Source organism: Amblyraja radiata, chromosome 20, assembly GCF_010909765.2.
Source record: "Amblyraja radiata isolate CabotCenter1 chromosome 20, sAmbRad1.1.pri, whole genome shotgun sequence".
Lineage (NCBI taxonomy): Eukaryota > Metazoa > Chordata > Chondrichthyes > Rajiformes > Rajidae > Amblyraja > Amblyraja radiata.
The window spans coordinates 20,917,770-20,936,779 of NC_045975.1; the positions used below are offsets into that span (position 1 = coordinate 20,917,770).

The 19,010-nt window shown below is 39.3% G+C and overlaps 1 protein-coding gene across 2 annotated transcripts in view; it reads right to left on the reverse strand.

Moving 5' to 3' along the window:
* Window positions 1-1,381: 1,381 nt before the first annotated feature.
* Window positions 1,382-19,010, reverse strand: part of ipo7 (importin 7) — a 66,283-nt gene continuing 48,654 nt past the window's right edge. The window contains exons 14-25 of one of the 2 annotated variants that reach the window (XM_033038967.1): window positions 18,059-18,224; window positions 15,780-15,940; window positions 15,470-15,598; window positions 15,220-15,286; window positions 15,012-15,137; window positions 13,789-13,886; window positions 11,480-11,575; window positions 10,552-10,772; window positions 7,216-7,421; window positions 4,397-4,600; window positions 2,964-3,080; window positions 1,382-2,368 (exon numbers count right to left, since the gene is read on the reverse strand). In XM_033038967.1, coding sequence (XP_032894858.1) covers window positions 2,289-2,368; window positions 2,964-3,080; window positions 4,397-4,600; window positions 7,216-7,421; window positions 10,552-10,772; window positions 11,480-11,575; window positions 13,789-13,886; window positions 15,012-15,137; window positions 15,220-15,286; window positions 15,470-15,598; window positions 15,780-15,940; window positions 18,059-18,224 — 1,671 coding nt within the window. In that variant the 3' untranslated portion in view covers window positions 1,382-2,288. Of the gene's footprint in view, window positions 2,531-2,963; window positions 3,081-4,396; window positions 4,601-7,215; window positions 7,422-10,551; window positions 10,773-11,479; window positions 11,576-13,788; window positions 13,887-15,011; window positions 15,138-15,219; window positions 15,287-15,469; window positions 15,599-15,779; window positions 15,941-18,058; window positions 18,225-19,010 lie in introns of both variants that reach the window. The other variant, XM_033038966.1, reaches the window with a different exon arrangement.

Here is a 19,010-nt window from a genome sequence, read left to right on the forward strand (position 1 = left end):
ATGATCACAGGAATGAATGGGTTAACATATGAGCGTTTTACAGCAGTAGGCCTGTACTTGCGGCAGTTTAGAAGAATGAGGGGGGACCTCACTGAAACGTACCTAATAGTGAAAGGCTTGGATAGAGTGGATGTCGATAGGATGTTTCCACTAGCGGGAGAATCCAGGACTAGTGATCATAGCCTCAGAATTAAAGGACGTTCTTTTAGGAAGGAGATGGAGGCATTTCTTGTGGGAGGGTGGTGAATCTGTGGAATTATTTGCCACAGAAGGCAGGGGAGGCCAAATCAATTGATATTTTCAAGGCAGACAGATAGATTCTTAACTAGTACAGGTGTCAGGGGTTATGGGGAGAAGGCAGGAGAATGGGGTTAAGAGGGAGAGACAGATTAGCCATGATTGAATGACAGAGTAAACTTGATGGGCTGAATGGCCTAATTCTGCTTCCATCACTTATGATCTTATGTAATAGATAATAATTTTAAAATGTTCCTGCTTGTTTTACGAGTTCAGTCCAAATTGATTTGTGAGTTGTGTAAATTCCCGAAGTGAAACTGCGAACTTGCTGCATATTCAAGCATCATCCTCAATTCGTTCTTTTTCATCTAATTGCATATAAAGCACAATTAACTTTTCAAGTTTGGTCTTGAATGCTCAATTTTTTTATTATTAAAGTTCTGTAACAGAATACCACCACAGGGTTACAGGAATCTGCAAAAATTATTAATGCTCTGCAATATCACCGCATGGGTTTTCTTTTTAAAAAACGGTAGATACTCGAAGTTCCAACTTCATCATCCTTGGTTCTGAATTTCAGACTATTTTTAAACAATAGCTTTGTCAATTTTAACCAGTTTGTTATTTCCATCCAATTCCTCATCAGCCTTCCAGTGTGATTTTCTGTACTCCAAACACCATTCCTTCATTTCTCCATCTCTGTAAACAACCGCCACTCTATTGCAATGAAGCACACAATCATCATTGCTAAACCGTGACACTTCTTGATCACAACCTGTGTTAAAGTGCAGCTTAATGCAACAATAAATTAACGTGCTCCCAAAAAAAACAAAGGTTATCCTGTTCACCAAGTCATTGAACAGCCATACCGTTCTGCAAACCAACTGCGCAGGCAACCATTTGATTTTTAAATATCATTTTGCACACAAGTCACATCGTGCATTTTATTAACACAAGCACATCTACAATTTGTGATGTTAATAGTGCATGTTGCAATTAGAATTGTGTGCTGAGTGTGATGAACTCTTTACTCATGAGAAAACAAGTGCCTGGAAAAGGATAACCAATGTATTTTCTTCCTAATCTTGAAGGTCCTCAAGTTTAACATTAAAAGTTAAACAAAGACAATTTTTTACAACACAAGTTCAACCCAATTTTGCTTTAATAGCTTGCTGCATATACAGATGGCTCATCCATACACTCAACCAATTACAGTACTTTTTTCTCAGATATTTGAGCTTCATGTTCAAGTCCAATTTTACATGCTTCTAGGATTGTTTGTACTGAATTGCTCAGTGCTTATGATATCAATGTATTCAAATTTATTTTTTAAAAAAAGACTTGTACATAGAGAGCTTAAAAAAAGGGCACTGAGGGCGCTGCCATTTTCAGCAGCAATGGAATATCATTGACTCTCATAGCCAAAATCCCAATCAAAAATGAAGGTGGTGGCTACAGGCATAACACCTCAAATTTTCAAACTTAATGTCTCCATTTATATTTAGATCATATATCCTTTGAACTTGTAGAACAGCAAACATGCTGTTCAATTTAGAAGGCTAGAAGGCTTTCGTAATATCAAAGTGCTATTTATGCATTTACAAATACACATCTGCCATTAAGTAGTGTTATGTTCAGCGTCTGATAATCTACATCTGAATACAATCATTTTTAATCTTGGCATGAACAGGAAAATTTGGAGACAATTTTGAGCGTTATCTACCTGTTGTGTCGTATTTACATTAAAAATGAACTTGAAATGTGGAAAACCAAACCAGACTAATACTAACACTATTATGGATGTAAACACTGAAGGAGCCTGCTAGCCTAAACTACAGATGTGTTGAAATTATTCCACAAGCCAATGATTTCCTTGCCTGAAATGAAATCAAGGAATAAGCTGTCAACATGACATTTCTCCTTGCTTTTCAGGTTCCTATGGTTTGGAGACATTTACTTTTCTTTACATTAGTCTCTCTCAGGCCGATGTTCCTCTGAAACTTGTTTTTCTTCTCCAGAGGGCTCTCATGATCAAATTCCCACTTCTCCGATCATTTTGTCCATTCCATGTTGTAGGAAGTTGAGTGGATTTTGTGGATGATAGAACTGATTTTTTTGTTTGGAACCACTACTGGAAGGAACAACACAAGCTTTCACTACAACCAGTCACACAGTACAATGAATCAAAAGCGAACTCAATTCATTCCTGGGGCAGAACCACCAAAATTAAATGAAGTTGGCACTACTGGAGCATTGAACTTGTATCCACCATGTTTTTCAATCATTTTGGACTCTGTAATAGGGAGGGAAAAAAAAAACAACTCCTTAGGCAACAGGCTCAAAGTTCCACATTTGACATACTGCAGTTAGATAAGTTCCATACATTAAAATGTATCTGAATTCTTAACTCCAGTTTCCAAGAATTAGAAAATAGGTGCAGGAGGCCATTCGGCCCTTCGAGCCAGCACCGCCATTCATTGTGATCATGGCTGATCATCCACAATCAGTAACCCGTGGCTGCCTTCACCCCATACCCCTTGATTCCGTGAGCCCCAAGTGCTCTATTATAATAGGAAGTTCAATTATTACTGCTACTTTGATATTCATCTCTTGAAACAATTGTCATTCTTAATAGAATGCCAAATTAATGTAGGTGCACCAACATTATACAACAGTCAACTAATATACAAATGAACAAGGAGCCACTTAAATGGTTACATAAATACCTAGTGCAGCTCGCCTCTGATCTGCAAGAGTCCCAATGTCTTGCAACTGCTTCCTATGTTCATCAGTAAGATTGCATGTCAAGGCTTGGTACCATGTAGGATCACAATTCTGAATGCCTGTGAAAGGAAAATCATGTTTTTTACATCACCCCTTGCCACTACCGAGTGATCATTTGAACAGTAATGACATTTTAAAACCCTGCTCAGTATCTAAGCTACAGCCAATTAGTACAAATGAACAGAAAATTTAGTGAAATATCTTAATATGAAGTACTTCTGAATCAGAATTCTCTGTGAAACGTCTCATTTTCCAGATGCTGCCTTAACTGATGAACGTTTCCATTATACACAGTACCCCAACTCGCCCCCCTCTCTCCCAACTGTGAACTCTTTTAGAAGATGTATGAAAAAACAATCAATTCAACTGGAAAATAGAATACCAAAGTAGACACTAGACATAGTCATTATAAAATAACATCAGCTCACAGCAGAATCCGAATTAATCTTATTTCAAAACCCATCCAAATTGCACACATGATGGCACAGTACAAATAAATAAATATTTTCTCTTCACTTGTGTTTGGAGATGTGCCAGTCATAACAACCTACGTGATTCGTGGAACAATGTTATCGGACCCGCTCTGGGGACACTGTTTGCTGAAACCAGAACCAGCCCCAAATTGCCCTTCAGCAGTATTAGAGTCTACAGAGAAACCTCAAATGCCTCATACAGGCTATATCTGCGTGTCACATTAACGTGGATCTCTCCAGTCGCTGGTATTACTTGTGAATTGGTACTGAGCATTTATCCAGCAAAGGAACAAATGGATCCAATATAGCACTCTAATAAAATAAGACAATATGCTAGAAAACTCAACAGGCCAGGCAGCATTTCTGGAGAACATGGATAGATGACATTTCTCATTTTCAGTCTCTCGAGTTTCAAATCTTGAGCATGTCTCCATTAATAAGTGTGCCAGTTAGATGAGTAGTTTGGCCCATGATAAACTTCAAAGAGTAGCTGCTAATATTAAAATTGCTTAAAGTTGTACTTTGTTGGTTCTATATTTAAAATATAAATTCCAAATAATCAACAACTAAAATATATAGATGTCTCTAGAATGTTTCACTACTCCAACATTTTGAACACTGTTTCATTACATTGAAAACAGAAACATATAGTAAATTATTTTTACTATATTACTTTTACACAGTGTATAGACAGAACCAATTTCAGTGGTTAAGTTCCCCGCCCACCACCAGAGGTTGGGAGTGAGCATGTTGTGTTTCCGTACTGATCACTTTTTATTCACCATTTCATGCTGGATTGAATTTGTGAACACCGTTTGACGGTAGGCTTCCTTTGGTAAAATAGTCTACACTTGAAAGATGACTAAACTAAATAGGGCAGGAAAGTCAAAACTCAAACATACTTTGCAGTACATTCTTGAATATCTGATATTCATCAATATTGCTGTCTTCATTATCAACAATGGTGCAGTATCCTTCAAGGGCTGTCTCTTCTGCATCATCATCTTCCCATTCTTCATCATCACCATCCTCACCAGCTTGCTTTGCCAACATTTCTAGATATTCTTGTCCATCTTCATCAATATCGTCTTCATCGCTACCCAGCTCTGTCAAAGAAAAGACAATTAGTAGCTTTAACGCAAATAATGAATTTGCAATGAAAACTGCTTTGATCTGCATTGTTCCATTCTCCCCGCTGCTCCTATGACTTAGGAACATACTCAAGAACAAAATGCCACAAGGAGGAGAAAACCAAAATGTGTTGATATTGCACTTTTTGGAATGTATATTGTTAGTATCAGGAATGAAAATCTGTTTGGAAGCTTGCCACTTAAGAACATCTTACACAATAACAATTATTTCAGACAAAAAAACGAGTAACTCAGCAGGACAGGCAGCATCTCTGGAGAGAAGGAATTGTTGACGTTCTGGGTCGAGATCCTTCTTCAGACAGAGAGTCAGGGTAGAGGGAGTCAGAGATATGGAAGGGTGAGGTGTGAAAACACAGATCAAGGGGGATGCTATCAGGAAATGTAAAATGGCTCATTGTTAGCTGAGGGGAAGGTGACGTGGTATACAATCAGTACATTTTTAATCAGGACAGTGAGACTCGCTGGAAAACTCGAATAGGCGGGCAGAGAGAGAAAGCAAGGGTTACGTGAAGTTAGAGAAATCGATATTCATACCGCTGAGTTGCTTCTACCACTCTTTTTATTTCAACCAGCCGGTGTGATATCAACCGTCTCAATTTGTCCACTCCCCTTACCTCCCCCGCTCGGAATGTACAGCCCTCCTGACATTATCATCAAACCCGGCGACAACGGAGGCGCCTTAGTATTCTGGCGAGCTGACCTCCACCGTGCTGAGGTCAGGTGCCAGCTCTCAGGCACCTCCTCCTATTTATCCTTGGACCATGACCCCACAAATGAGCACCAGGCCATAATTTCACAAACCATTTCTGATTTTATCACTTCCAACTGTCTGCCCTCGACATCCTCCAACCTTATTGTAACCCAGCCCTGCACGGCCCAGTTTTACCTTATCCCCAAAAATAAACAGAACTGCCCTGGCAAACACATTGCTTGCTCATGTCCCACTGAATTCATTTCCACATAGCCACAACTCCATCCTATCCACCCCTCCCGGTCCAATCCCTCCATCCCATCCCATGTCCAAGACACCTCACACGCCCATCGTCTCTTCAATTACTTCCATTTTCCAGGCCCCCACTCCCTTATCTTTACTATGGATGTTCTGTACACCTCCATCCCTAACCAGGAAGCCATTAAAGCCCTCCGTTTCTTCCTCAACCTCAGAACCAGCCAATTTCCCTCTATCAAAACACTTCTGCGACTCCTCCCACTTCCTCCAAATCCAAGTCATAGCCATGATTCGACACCTGTCCCAATACCTCCTCCCTCGAGTCCGTCCAAGAAACGTAACAGTCCTTTCACGAGAGGCAGAGGTCCACTTGCACCTCCTCCAACCTCATCTACTGTATCAGCTGTTCCAGATGTGGATTCCTTTCTATCGGCGTGACCAAGCGCTGGCTTGGCAATTGTTTTGCTGAATAACTCCGCTCGGTCCGCCTAGGCCTATGTGATCTCCCCATTACTAAACAATAACTCCCACTCCCATACTGATCTTTCTGTCCTGGGCCTCCTCCACTGTCAGAGCGAGGTCCAACACAAATTGGAGGAACAGCATATTTTGATTGGGAAGTTTACAACCCAGCGGTATGAATATTGATTTATTTAACTTCAAGTAACCCTTGCTTTACCTCTCTCTCTGTCCCTCCTCTATCTTAGTTCTCAGAGTTTCACTGTCCTGGTTAAATTTTACTGATTGTCAAGTCAAGTCAATTTTATTTCTATAGCACTTTAAAAACAACTCTCGTTGACCAAAGTGCTTTATATTAGTGCAGGTACTAACGTGCTACAAACAGTGGTACATAGATCAACAATACATACATAAATACATACAGCGCTCCCTCAGAGGACCTCAAGAAAGGCTTGAGAGTAGAAATAAGTTTTAAGTCTAGACTTAAGAGTTGATGGAGGGGGCTGTTCCATAGTCTAGGTGCTGCAATTGTATGCCTCGTTGTCACCTTCCCCATAGCCAACAATGAATCATTCCACATTTCTTTGAACATTGTCCCCTTTGATCTGTTTTCACACCTTACCCTCCAATATCTCCATGTCTCCCTCTTCCCTGTCTGAAGGGTCTCACGCCCAAAACGCCACCCATTCCTTCTATCCAGAGATGTTGCCTGTCCTGTTGAGTTCTCCAGCATTTTGTGTCTATCTTTGTTGTAAACTAGCATCTGCAGTTTCTTCCAACACAATTAATTCATAGTTCAATTCCAAAGAACACTCAGCACCTTTGAACTATCCTTGCATCGCTAGGAATAGAGGAGTAAAGTAGTATTGTTATTCATAATAAGGCTAATATTAACCTTTCTACAGTAAATCACATCACCTGGCTCCATTAGAATTCACAATTCAAGAAAAATCATGCACTATGAAAAGAGCTGAATCACTAAGATAATTTGGCCTCACTATAAAATCGTTCAATCTTAGCTTTCTTAGTTTACATTATCATGTATTATACACCAGAAAATATCAACTTGCTCTTAATTGCCACTTACATTAGGTCTACAATTTATTACCAAGTATTATTTATTCTAAATGGGATACAAAAATGCAAATAGAACTCAGCCTACCATTTTCATCATCATCTTCTCCATCGTCATCGTCATCACTATCGTTTTCATGCTCTGCACGACAAGCATAAGCTCTTTTGAGTCCACCAAAAAGAAGAGTGAGAGCTGGTAGAATTTGTCCAACAACCTGGTTCACAATTTGTGGTCTCTGCTCAAGTTCAATCAACGCACAAAGACCAAGGACGCACATTTTCCGATCATGCAAACTGGACAAAAGGAAGAGGAAGTCATTGAATATGAACAATCATAATTTAGTTCACCTAAATTGTATAGTGACATGCAAACACAATTAATAAATGCATTCACTGTATGGAGTAACATGTTAATTTAATTTTTGTAGGTTATGTCAATAGATTATTTGCATCCATAATACTGAAAATGTTAAGTGGAGTTCAAAAGCACCATATTCCATTTCAACAACGAAATGGAAGAGAATAATTCATGTAGTGTAATATCACCATTTGATGTTCAAAACTATAAATCTGCATTTCCCATTCACTACTCAGGGAAGTGCCATCCCAAAAATCATACTTCCATTGGCAATATTACTACTTTGAGCTAACTAAAATTAGCTATTATTCCAATTTTCAATTATCAAAAATATCAATTTAGAGGCAGAGAATTTCACATTTATCCCAAGTCTAGTCTCAGCTCAGAACTCTAACTTACAGTGCCCTCCATAATGTTTGGGACAAAGACCCATCATTTATTTATTTGCCACTGTACTCCACAATTTGAGATTTATTATAGGAAAAAAAAAATCACATGTAGTTAAAGTGCACATTGTCAGATTTTTTTAAAAGGGTATTTTTATATATTTGGTTTCACCATGTAGAAATTACAGCTGGGATTATACACAGTGAAACAGTGGTCGAGGTGTTATGCCCTGGGCATGTGTGGCTGCTGAAGGTACTGGCTCACTTATCTTCATTGATGATACAACTGCTGATGGTTGTAGCATAATGAATTCTGAAGTGTATAGACACATCCTATCTGCTCAAGGTCAAACAAATGCCTCAAAACTCATGGGTCGACGGTTCATTCTACAGCAAGACAATGATCCCAAACATACTGCTAAAGCAACAAAGCAGTTTTTCAAAGCTAAAAAAATGGTAAATTCTTGAGTGGTCAATCACCCGATCTGAACCCAATTCAGCATGCCTTCTATATGCTGAAGAGAAAACTGAAGGACACTAGCTCCCAAAACAAGCATAAGCTAAAGATGGCTGCAATACAGGCCTGGCAGAGCATCATCACAGAAGTCACCCAGCAACTGGTGATGCCCATGAATCACAGACTTCAAGCAGTCATTGCATGCAAAGGATTTGCTACAAAATACTAAACATGACTGCTTTCATTTACATGACATTGCTGTGTCCCAAACATTATGGTGCCGTGAAATGGGTAGACAATATATAAACACTGCTATAATTTCTACATGGTGAAACCAAAATGTAAAAAAATGCCTTTATTAAAATCTGATATTGTGCCCACGTGAATTTTTTAAATTAAAAATCTCAAATTGTGGCAAATAAATAAATGATGGGTCTTTGTCCCAAACATTATGGAGGGCAATGTAAGGTGGGGTCAGAGGGCAAGGCCAGTTTACAACTTTAATCAATATTCATGAGCATGAACAGAACAGTTCTTGGCCATGTTACAACACAATTAATGTTACGACATCCAAATTAAATATATTTTAAAAAGTCAAGACTCGCAATGAAGTTGCTAGAAAAATTCTGAATATATTAGAAGACATATTATTATTCTTGTATATGAAGAATATACATTACTCAAAGTAATTTTGCATACAAAGTTTCATTCCCTTCCCTTTGTTCCATGCACTTATTTATCTCCTGGATTTACTAAATATGTTTCATAGTTTATAAGGTCTATTGAGTAATTGAAAATATAATTGTATATTTTCAGCTTTAATTGGGAAAAATAGAGTACAAATCTCTTATTAAAATAGAATACCACTTTCCTCCCCATTTCTTTAGTTCAGTTTAGATAAGAGCGTGATAACATGCCTTTTGGCCCATTGAGTCCATGCCGACCAGTGCACTAGTTCTGTCCTACACATTAGGGACAATTTACAGAAGACAATTAACTTCCTAACCTGTACACCTTCAGAGTGTGATTGGAAACCGGAGCACCCAGCGAAAAACGCGTTCAAGGGAAAACGTACAAACTATAGTATATATACACACACACACACTGAACTTTCGTTTAATATCGGTTTTACAGAGTACTGTGTTTACATATCTGTTGTGCTGCTGCAAGAAATAACTTCAGTGACCCACTTCAGGACATATTACAATAAAACACTCTTGAGTCAATTGCCTTTACCATAATTGTTGAGGAACCTCGAGTCGTTATTGTTCTATGTACTACTGTATGACATGATGTACTGCCACCAGTTCCTGGTTAACAGCTTACACTCCTCTTCATTATCAAATCCCTTCATAACCTGTATTTTCATACCCAGTAAAGGGGCAGTCCCACTGCGGCGACCTACTCTGCGAATTTAGAAGTTTGCCCTCACCTCACTCGCAGCATGGTCGACACGTGGTCCTAGGAGGTCCAATGAGGTCACTGAAACTCTCCTTCATGCTCGAGGGAAGTTCCCGAATACTCGTGGCTTCAGCTAGGTTGCGGAAAATGTGTCAGCATGTAGAAACATTTTCCACGAGTAAAATTTGGTCAGCATGGTTCTTTTTAACTCGTAGTGCAGATGAGTGGGGTCACTATTTAGTTACAGGCAGTCGAGGACAGCCGTAGGCAATCTCCTTCGCGGACCGGGCATTTTGATTGGCTCATTGGAGTTTTCTGGACCAAGGAAAACCGACCAGGAGGTAAAATGCCCGCTAAACGTTATTATACTTCTTAAAATTGTCTCCACTCCTTCTCTCTCTCCCTCCCCCCCTTTAAAGGACTTACCGTACAATGTTCAGCCGTCTTTTACCTTCCTCTTCATCGCGGGTCTGAATTTCAGACAGCGCTCCCCCCGCTTTCCCTGGCCCCCGCCTTTGCGATGTGGGGGTGTGGGTATGAGAGTGTGTGTGTGTGCACGCGCGCAGTCGATCCAGCTCGCGGTTTCAACGCTGACAGTCGATCCAGCTCGAGGTTTTCCAGGCGAGTTTGAACGTCGAAGCCACTCTTAACTCGCGGATTAGGTTGCTGCAGTGGGACAGCCCCTTTAATTACTGTCTCAGCAAATGCCACCATTCCAGGATACAAAATTCAATGCAATCAGATGATATTACAAATAGAAAACTAGTGTATCATTTTCTTAGCTTCAAAACATACCAGTCTAGTATTCTCCCAAAACCTTACCCTAAAAAGCAGTCTACATCATTCAGCCATTGATTAATAAATTGTGTGGTGATTGGCTCAGTATTGTTGGGAAAGTGGAGGTTTTCCAAGGTACTCAGCAACAGGTGTGGGCTGTAGTATAAAGCAGCAATGGCAACTTGCAGACACATCGTTCTTAGTTCACTGGTTTTGACTTCTCTCGTCAGCCTCTCAAGTGCAGCTTCCACAAACAGAGGTATGCACTAGAAAAAAAAACTGCGTCAGCTTCAGTATATAAATGCAAACCTGAAAATATTATGCAACTTATCAAGATTTTGAAACACCAAGTTATTGAGGCAATTTTGGAAGCATGCAAACGTGGTCCAAAATAGATAAGCGATTTAAACGAGGTATGGCCAAATTTCCAAAATACCTTGACATTACCTAGATTATTTTTTTAAAATTGAGACCGGCAAGTTCAGATTTACTACCTATCCTCTAAATTTGTTTCAGATGGTGCTGAGCCACTTCATAGAACTACCATAATCCTCAGCATGAAGCAATTCCCTGTGTCATGAACAGAGTTCAAGTAATTTGACCTCATAACAGTGAAGAAATAGTGATACATTTCCTGAACAGGAAGATGTGAAACATGGTATGAAACTACGTGGTTGGAGAATTCAAATTTGTCACCTTATCCCAGATAATGTTAGGGGCTTGGTAGATGTTACAATAAAGCCGTATCCTGTTGCAGTGCATTTGTACATAGTGCACAATGCAGTCTTTAGGTTAGAGTGTACTTCTATTATTGATTAACGCTGAACAGATAACCAAAGAGCAAACTTAACACGATTCCCTCTATTATCTTAATCAAAACACAAGCAAAATAATATTTCTTATTCAATGTTTATAGTTCAACGTATTGGAAGGTAATCTACATTCAACTAACTGTGATTTTTACTGTACTAACTTGATCAATGCCACGCCCTTTGCACTGTAGAATAATCACTTCAAGCAATTTAGCTGCATGGCATTCTGCATCCTCACCTGCATCCCCTGTTAGCACCTGAAATAAAATACAATACTCCATGAAATAAATAAACAGAATAAATGCTGTAGAAATGACAGGGTCCCAGAACATTTGTCTCCTGATAAATGACTGACTCATCAAAACTGACAGTCGGCCAACTTTGCCAGGACACTTAATTTTACTTTTTCTGTCAATTTTATTTCGCAAGCCTGGGGGATGGAGATATGCTGAGATATACCATTAGGGCTGCACAGTGGTAGAGTTGTAGAGCTGATCCTTTACAGCGCCAGAGACTGGGATTCAATCCTGACCTCAGCTGTTGTCTGTATAGGTATGTTCTCCCTGTGACTGCGTGGGCTTTCTCTGGGTGCTCCAGTTCCTCCCAGATTCCAAAGACCTACAGGTTTGCAGGTTAATTGGCTCTGTAAATTGTCCCTAGCGTGCAGGATAGAACTAGTGTATAGACGCTGGTCGGTCTGCCCGGACTCGGTGGACCATAGGGCCTGTATCACTAAATTAGAAATAGATCACAGTAATGAATCTAATCAGGTAAATGAGCTGAAAACAGAAAAATGAAAATACTCAGGTAAGCCAGCATTTGTGAAAAGGGAAATAATACGATGATTAAAGATCAATCATAAATGTTAACTTTCTCTCCCCACAGGTGCTGCCCGATTTGCTGCATATTATCAACATCCTGATTTTAGCTCATATTTCAAGCAATTCCAGTTCTTTCGTGTTGCAGTAAATATACTAGACGGAGAAAATAATATTTAAATTGTTATACAGTCACTGAGGTTTTTAAAGCTAATATGTAAGAGAAATCAAGTTAGATTGCATTAGAAACTATTCTGAAACGAGAGAAAGACAATATGTTGAAAAACAAACAAAATAATCCAGATTAAAATGAATGGAATTTTTTAAATAAAATTTTGAATTTCAACAAATTTATTTTAAGGGAAGTTTTAGGATGCAAGTAACTAATAAACAGATTGGAAACCTATTACAATTGAAATAGGATTGCATGATCTACAGGTTGAGGAATGGAAACATAATAGAGCCAGGGAATAATGAGGTTAAGGACAAAACTAAGAAGGACAAAACAAAACTTCAAAACGGAACAGTAAGGTATTCAATTATCCGAAGAGTGACGAGGCAGCAAATGCAGAGGCTACTGGATTTGCAAATGTAGGTTACACAAGGGCTCTGCTGAATGTAGATTTGTTTAAGGGACTAGAGAATGAATTTAAAAAAAACAACCATCCATGAATTTATTTAGGCTGGATGGATAGATTTAGAAACAAATTCAGATCCCACCACATCAGATGGAGAATTTAGTTAAACCTAGAATTAAATAACTAGTATTAGTAAGTGAAAAATAAACTACCAGGATTTGTGGAACACAAATCTGATTTACTAATAATGGGGAAGGAAATGGTCTGAACTTACCTGGTCTGGTTTAGAGTAATGTAATGGGCAGCCCTCTGAAATTACCTAGCAAGCCAATCAGTTGAAGAATGAATTGGGGTGGGCACCAAATGCTGACTTAGTCAACCATGCCTATTCCTCATGTGTGAAAAATAGTCAAATTCATTACAAAGCTAAACCTAGCTTAAAAGGAACATTATGATGTTAAAAATAATTCAAAGCTGACACGAGACATTAAATTTGTGGTAAATTAAAAATCATTGTACTTTGTTTATTGCAGTGGAGATTTGATTTTGGAGGTAAAGGCTCAAAGAATAAATGCTCCTTGGGTTAATAAGATCAATAATGTTGAGCCGACACAAATCCTTAAGACGGCTGTTTAAGTGCTGTGTGAAACTAGTGGAAGGACATGAAAGCATGAGCAAGTCATACAAACCTACATTGTATGAAATACAAATATGGTTAAATCATTTTTTAAAAAAATTTTTTAATTCTATCTTGAAGCTGAACATAGTGCTATTTTTTAAATGTAGAAGTTGGCCTGATTGGAAGAATCGAGTGTTTAAGTTTGAATGTCAAGATTAAAAGGTTATAGGTGCTTTGTGAAATTAGAGAAATCAAGAAAACCTCTTGCAAATATTTGGGTTAACGGTAGAGATTTATTCAATGTTAGATTGCAGAGAAATAAATGAAAACAATGTGAATTAATTTGTTGTGGTCAGTTAATGCATGGCAAATTGTACTTCTAACAGCCCATTTCCAGGGTGTAATACCTATAATTCCACTTCAGAGAAATTATACTATGTCACAAAGTGACTCACCTTTTTACACATACTGTAAATCATTTCCAAGTATTTGGTGTCAGACAATAGTGTATCAGTATCCACTGTTATATAATTGTGTAATAGTGGCATCATATCTGAAAAGATTAAAGAACACTTTAAATAATTGAACCGGCTGAAGTTCATTAATGAATTTTCTTTCATTTGTCATAGAACTCCAAAAAGTATGGAGGACCATTTTAATGTACTTATGAAAGGGAAAAAAAGTAAAACACACTTCCAAGGAGTAAGCCATTTAGAACGGAGACGAGGAGACACTTTTTCTCGCAGAGAGTGGTGAGTCTGTGGAATTCTCTGCCTCAGAGGGCGGTGGAGGCAGGTTCTCTGGATGCTTTCAAGAGGGAAGGCAGGAACAGGGTACTGATTGGGGATGATCAGCCATGATCACATTGAATGGCGCTGCTTGCTCGAAGTTAGTGGCCTACAATGACCTACTCCTGCACCTATTGTCTATTGTCATAAATGCACAGCAGGTTAACCAGCACTGAAATGAACTTGGTTTTCAGGAAAGAGCGTTCATGTCACGGCCCAGTTTCCACTAATCATTCCACCACCACGCACAAGACAGACACCGATGCCGAGAAGCTTTGGCTAAACAACTTCTAATCTTGTGTGTGGACTCGATAAGAAGAAGCTTGAATGAAACTAGATTTCTAAAATGTTGTCCACCAGGAAGAAAACCCCCACAAAATTGCATTTGAACTAACTTGGGAAGCATAATTTCATAATGCCTTAGTTTGACTGCCACTAACCAAGACTGCTGTCCAAATGTAGACTTAGCATTCCCATATGGGAAAGGACCCCTGCTGTCCATTGAATTACATATTCGTGCAATCAGATCTCTAAAATCAGGTTGGCTTGTCAGAAAAGTAAACTGGAAACATTGGCTGATAAAATTTACACTACCAAAGTAGGTTTACCAACAAAATACTTCCAAGCAAGCATGTGAAAAACTTAGCACGAGAATGACCATCCCTTTCTGTAAAGTTCAGTAAGACAACAGTAAAAACTGGGGAAAAAGGTAGCCATGTTTATTTCACCTCAGTTCATACAAGGTAAGTTATTTGACTAAATGTCAACACTTTCAAATTACTGGATACAAAATACTTGGAACTTATGGCAATTATTGTAGATTTTGGACTGATTTTATTTTGAAACACTGACGTCTTGTCCAACATAAATAAGTGGTGTTTTTTTCTTACCCGTATAATAATCAAAACCATCTTGCTGAAAGACCTCAAACACAAGAGGTAAGAGCTGCCACATTTGTTGTGAGACTTGTTGACAAGTTAGACTGTGTGCCAAAGATAAGATTTCTTCATAAAATTCTGGAATTTAAATGAAGAACTCAGTATTATACAAATGTGCAATCCAATGAACTGTACTTCCACTCATGAAGGCAATACATACCTAACACATGTTGCTGCAAGACTGTTCCAATAACCTGCAAACAGATGCCTTCCAGCTGCTGCGTGATCTGAACAAAAATACAACATTTTGAAATCACGTTAGCTTTGTTCAGTGAGAGATACGAATAGAATTAAAACTGTACACCAAGGAGCAAATAACCCATTGAAGGCTTAATTAGCAGCATATGTTCACATCAGAATATTGAGAAAGTTAAAGATTCCAATAAACCTCTACCACCTGAAGAACTAACCTCCTTGTGATCTTCCACAACACTCAGGAGAGTATCAATAGTATTAAGGATGCCCATTGCTGTTACTGCTTTATCATCACTGCCCTCTTCATCTGGGCCTGTATGTATGACTTGATTAAAGGTCATTGCCTAGAATAAAAAGGATCTTATCTTATTACAGTTTTTTACGTCACCAGCCAGTTTTTTACGTCACCAGCTTGCTTTTAGCAGAGTTTTATTGAAACTGAGACAAGCAACTGTTCAGTTGCACAAAACAGTGAATTGATTTGGACACTTACAGGACACAAAATTTTGTAGACAAACTGCTTACCAAATGCTGTGTCATTTCCACTGCAATGGGGGTAACCTCTTCACTATATTCACAGATCATTTTCTGAATCACATTGGTTAAGTCATCATTCTCAGTCTCTCTCACAATATGTAATAAGGCCTGCATCACAGGTCTAATAAAAGGTTTGATGTATTCCTTGGCTGTAAAGAAAACCGATGTATAGTTTAGTTATTCTACAAAGAATGATTTGATGATAAAAGGCAAAGATTTAAACATTTATGTTTCTTGTTAAACTTCACTGCACCTGCTAAGAAAGATTATGCAAGCTGGTTCAAACAATTTCGCAGATGTATAAGACAGGCACAATTTTCTTCAAGGGCAATTTCAATCACAAACATTCTGAAGATAACCTCTCATCGGTGCTCCATGCACTCTGCCAATGCAATGTCTGGTTAAGCTGCACAATGTAAAATCAGGAAAAGAATCTGCACCACGATGATTCAGGTCATAGGATATGCCAAACACCAGGCAACGCGTACCCAGTCAGATCGAAAAGCAGCAAATGTGGATTGCTGCCTGTTTTAGATCCTCCCTGGGTTTATTCTTAATTTCATAGCAGGTAGGTTAGTTAATTTGAATTGAATTTGAATTGATTTTATTAGGGACAGTGCATATTAATAAACATTTGCATGTAATATGCAAGATTGTAGCCAGTAGCTAATTTCCATCTTTAGTCCCACACAAGGTAACCACATCCCAAACAAGGTAAAAACAAAAGACAAAAACAAAAACAAAACGAACAATATGGTTTAGCCTGCAGTCATAACATAGAATAAATAACAAACACTCAACACAGTTTAAAGTCCCAAAGTCATTGTCTCTTCCCTCCTTGCTTTCCCTCTGCGCTGAGGCAATCCAAGCCTCCGATGTTATGACCCCGCCGGGTGATGGTAGGTAAGTCCCGCAGGCTGAATCCGAGCTCCGCAAACGGGCCGGTTCAAACTCCACGGCCCGGGGCGGTCGAAGCTGCCGTCCTCCAGTCCAGCGGACGCAGCTGTAGTTGCGGGAGCTCTGGAAAACAGAACTCGAGCTCCCGATGATGTTGTCCACTGGCCCACTGGCCCGCGGCCGAGCCTCCAAAGTCGGGTCGGAAGTTGTGCCGCACCGCAACCACAGCCCCGAAGTCGGCCAGGCTCGCGTTGGTAAGTCCTGGCTCTGCTCCACAGCCTCCACAGCCTCGAGGTCGGTCGCAGTTGGAGGCCGCCATCTCCGCGATAGGCCTCAGCGCAGATGGACACGGAGACGGGGATACGGCAGGAAAAGTCGCATCCCCCCGAAGGAAGAGCCAAAAAACACACCATACCCACCCCCCCACAGCCAAACAAACCGAAACAAACCTCAAAAACAGGACAAAAGAAAACAAAAAACAGAAAAGACAAACGGACTGCAGGCGAGCCGCAGCTGCAAGGCAGCGCAGCCACTCCCATTTTAATATAACCCTTCTTGCCAGTTAAGGAAGCAGTGAGAAAATAAGTTTCATTTTAATCACATCTTCAACATCCTAAAAATGTAAAAGTATTAGTATCAGTTTAGGAGGCAGCTTCCAATTAATGAACAAGTTTCAATGAATTTCAAATTCACTCAATCATTGAAGCACGTAAAACTGGAGAAAATCTGTATCTGCTCAAGATTTTGGACAGTCTAAATTAAATGTTTGAAATCTGAATTAAGGATAATTAGAGTTGCACTTGGTGGTGCATTTACTGGGGGAAACAGTTTGTAATTGCATTCAAATATGAAAAAACAATCTTCTCCCTCAACATATTACCAGGACTCGAGAGCCTGAGCTATGGAGAAATGGAGCAGGCTAGGACTTTATGCCTTGGAGCACAGGATGATGAGGGGTAATCTTATAGAGGTATTCAAGATCATGAGAGGATAGATCGGGTAAATGCAGTTTTTTTACCCAGAGAGAATCGAGAACCAGAGGACATAGGCTTAAGGTGAGGGGGAAAAGATTCAATAGGAATCCGAGGGGTAACTTTTTTTAAAAACACAAAAGGCAGTGGGTATATGGAACGAGCTGCCAGAGGTGGTGGTTGAGGCGGGTACTATCTTAATGTTTAAGAGACATTTGGATAGGATAGGTTTAAAGGGTTATGGGCCAAGCGCAGGCAGGTAAAACAGCATGTTGGTCGGTGTGGGCAAGTTGGGCTGAAGGGCCTGTTTCCACACTGTATGATTATGACTATAACATCCTTCTCAAAAGGAATGCAATAAAACAAATATTAGGCTTCCCTACTGGCTTTATCTATTACCTTTCTCCTGGTTGCTAATGAGAACCTGAAGAGCTATAGCTGCTTCCACTTTCACAGGCATTTCTTTATCTTCAATCAGGCATCTTCGGGTCAGCTCTAGCGCAGTTTGGAGATTTTGGTCATTCTTAAACTTAACCTCACAGAAATAATGAAGGACCCAACAAGCCTGAAATTACACAAATCAACAAGTTTATAAAAATGGGTGTTACAGTACCCACCACTTAACTGCATTTAAAAATAGAAAATTCTCCTTTCTAATCACATTTCTTGTTAATGTTAGCAGTAACCCTCCACTAGCAACCATGGATTAGGTCTCTTTGATATTCATATTTTTAGATTCCAGGAGCCGAGTACACTTGATATGGCCATGGTATAGAGAATGACAAATATCCCGTTATGTGTCCATTATAAACAACAGGTTATATTTTCTACAAGTAACACAAAGGAAATACTGCTAATGCAACAAATTTGGTGTGCACAGAAAATTGCCATAAAATGATATTAGGGAGGCCCTTTGGCCCAACTTGCACATTCCGATCAAAAGGCTCCATCTAGTCACACCTGCCTGCGTTTGGCTCATATCCCTCTTAATCCTCCTATCCATGTATCTATTCCAATGTATTTTAAATGCTGTTATAGTACCTGCCTCTGCTGCCTCCTCTTCCATATACCCACCCATATGTAGAAACAATTGCTTTCCAGGTTCTTCTTAATTTTTTCCCCTCTCACCTTAATCCAATGCCCTCTGGTTCTTGATTCTCCTACTCTGGGTAAAAGCCAATCTGTCTTTACTCTATTCCCCTCATGATTTGATACTTCTCTACACAATCAACCTACTGCATTCCAAGGAATGCTGAACACAATACTCCAAATAAAAACTGAACACCAAACTCCAAATGCTGCCCATCAACATCTTTTGCAACAGTTACATAATATTCCAACTTCTATGTTC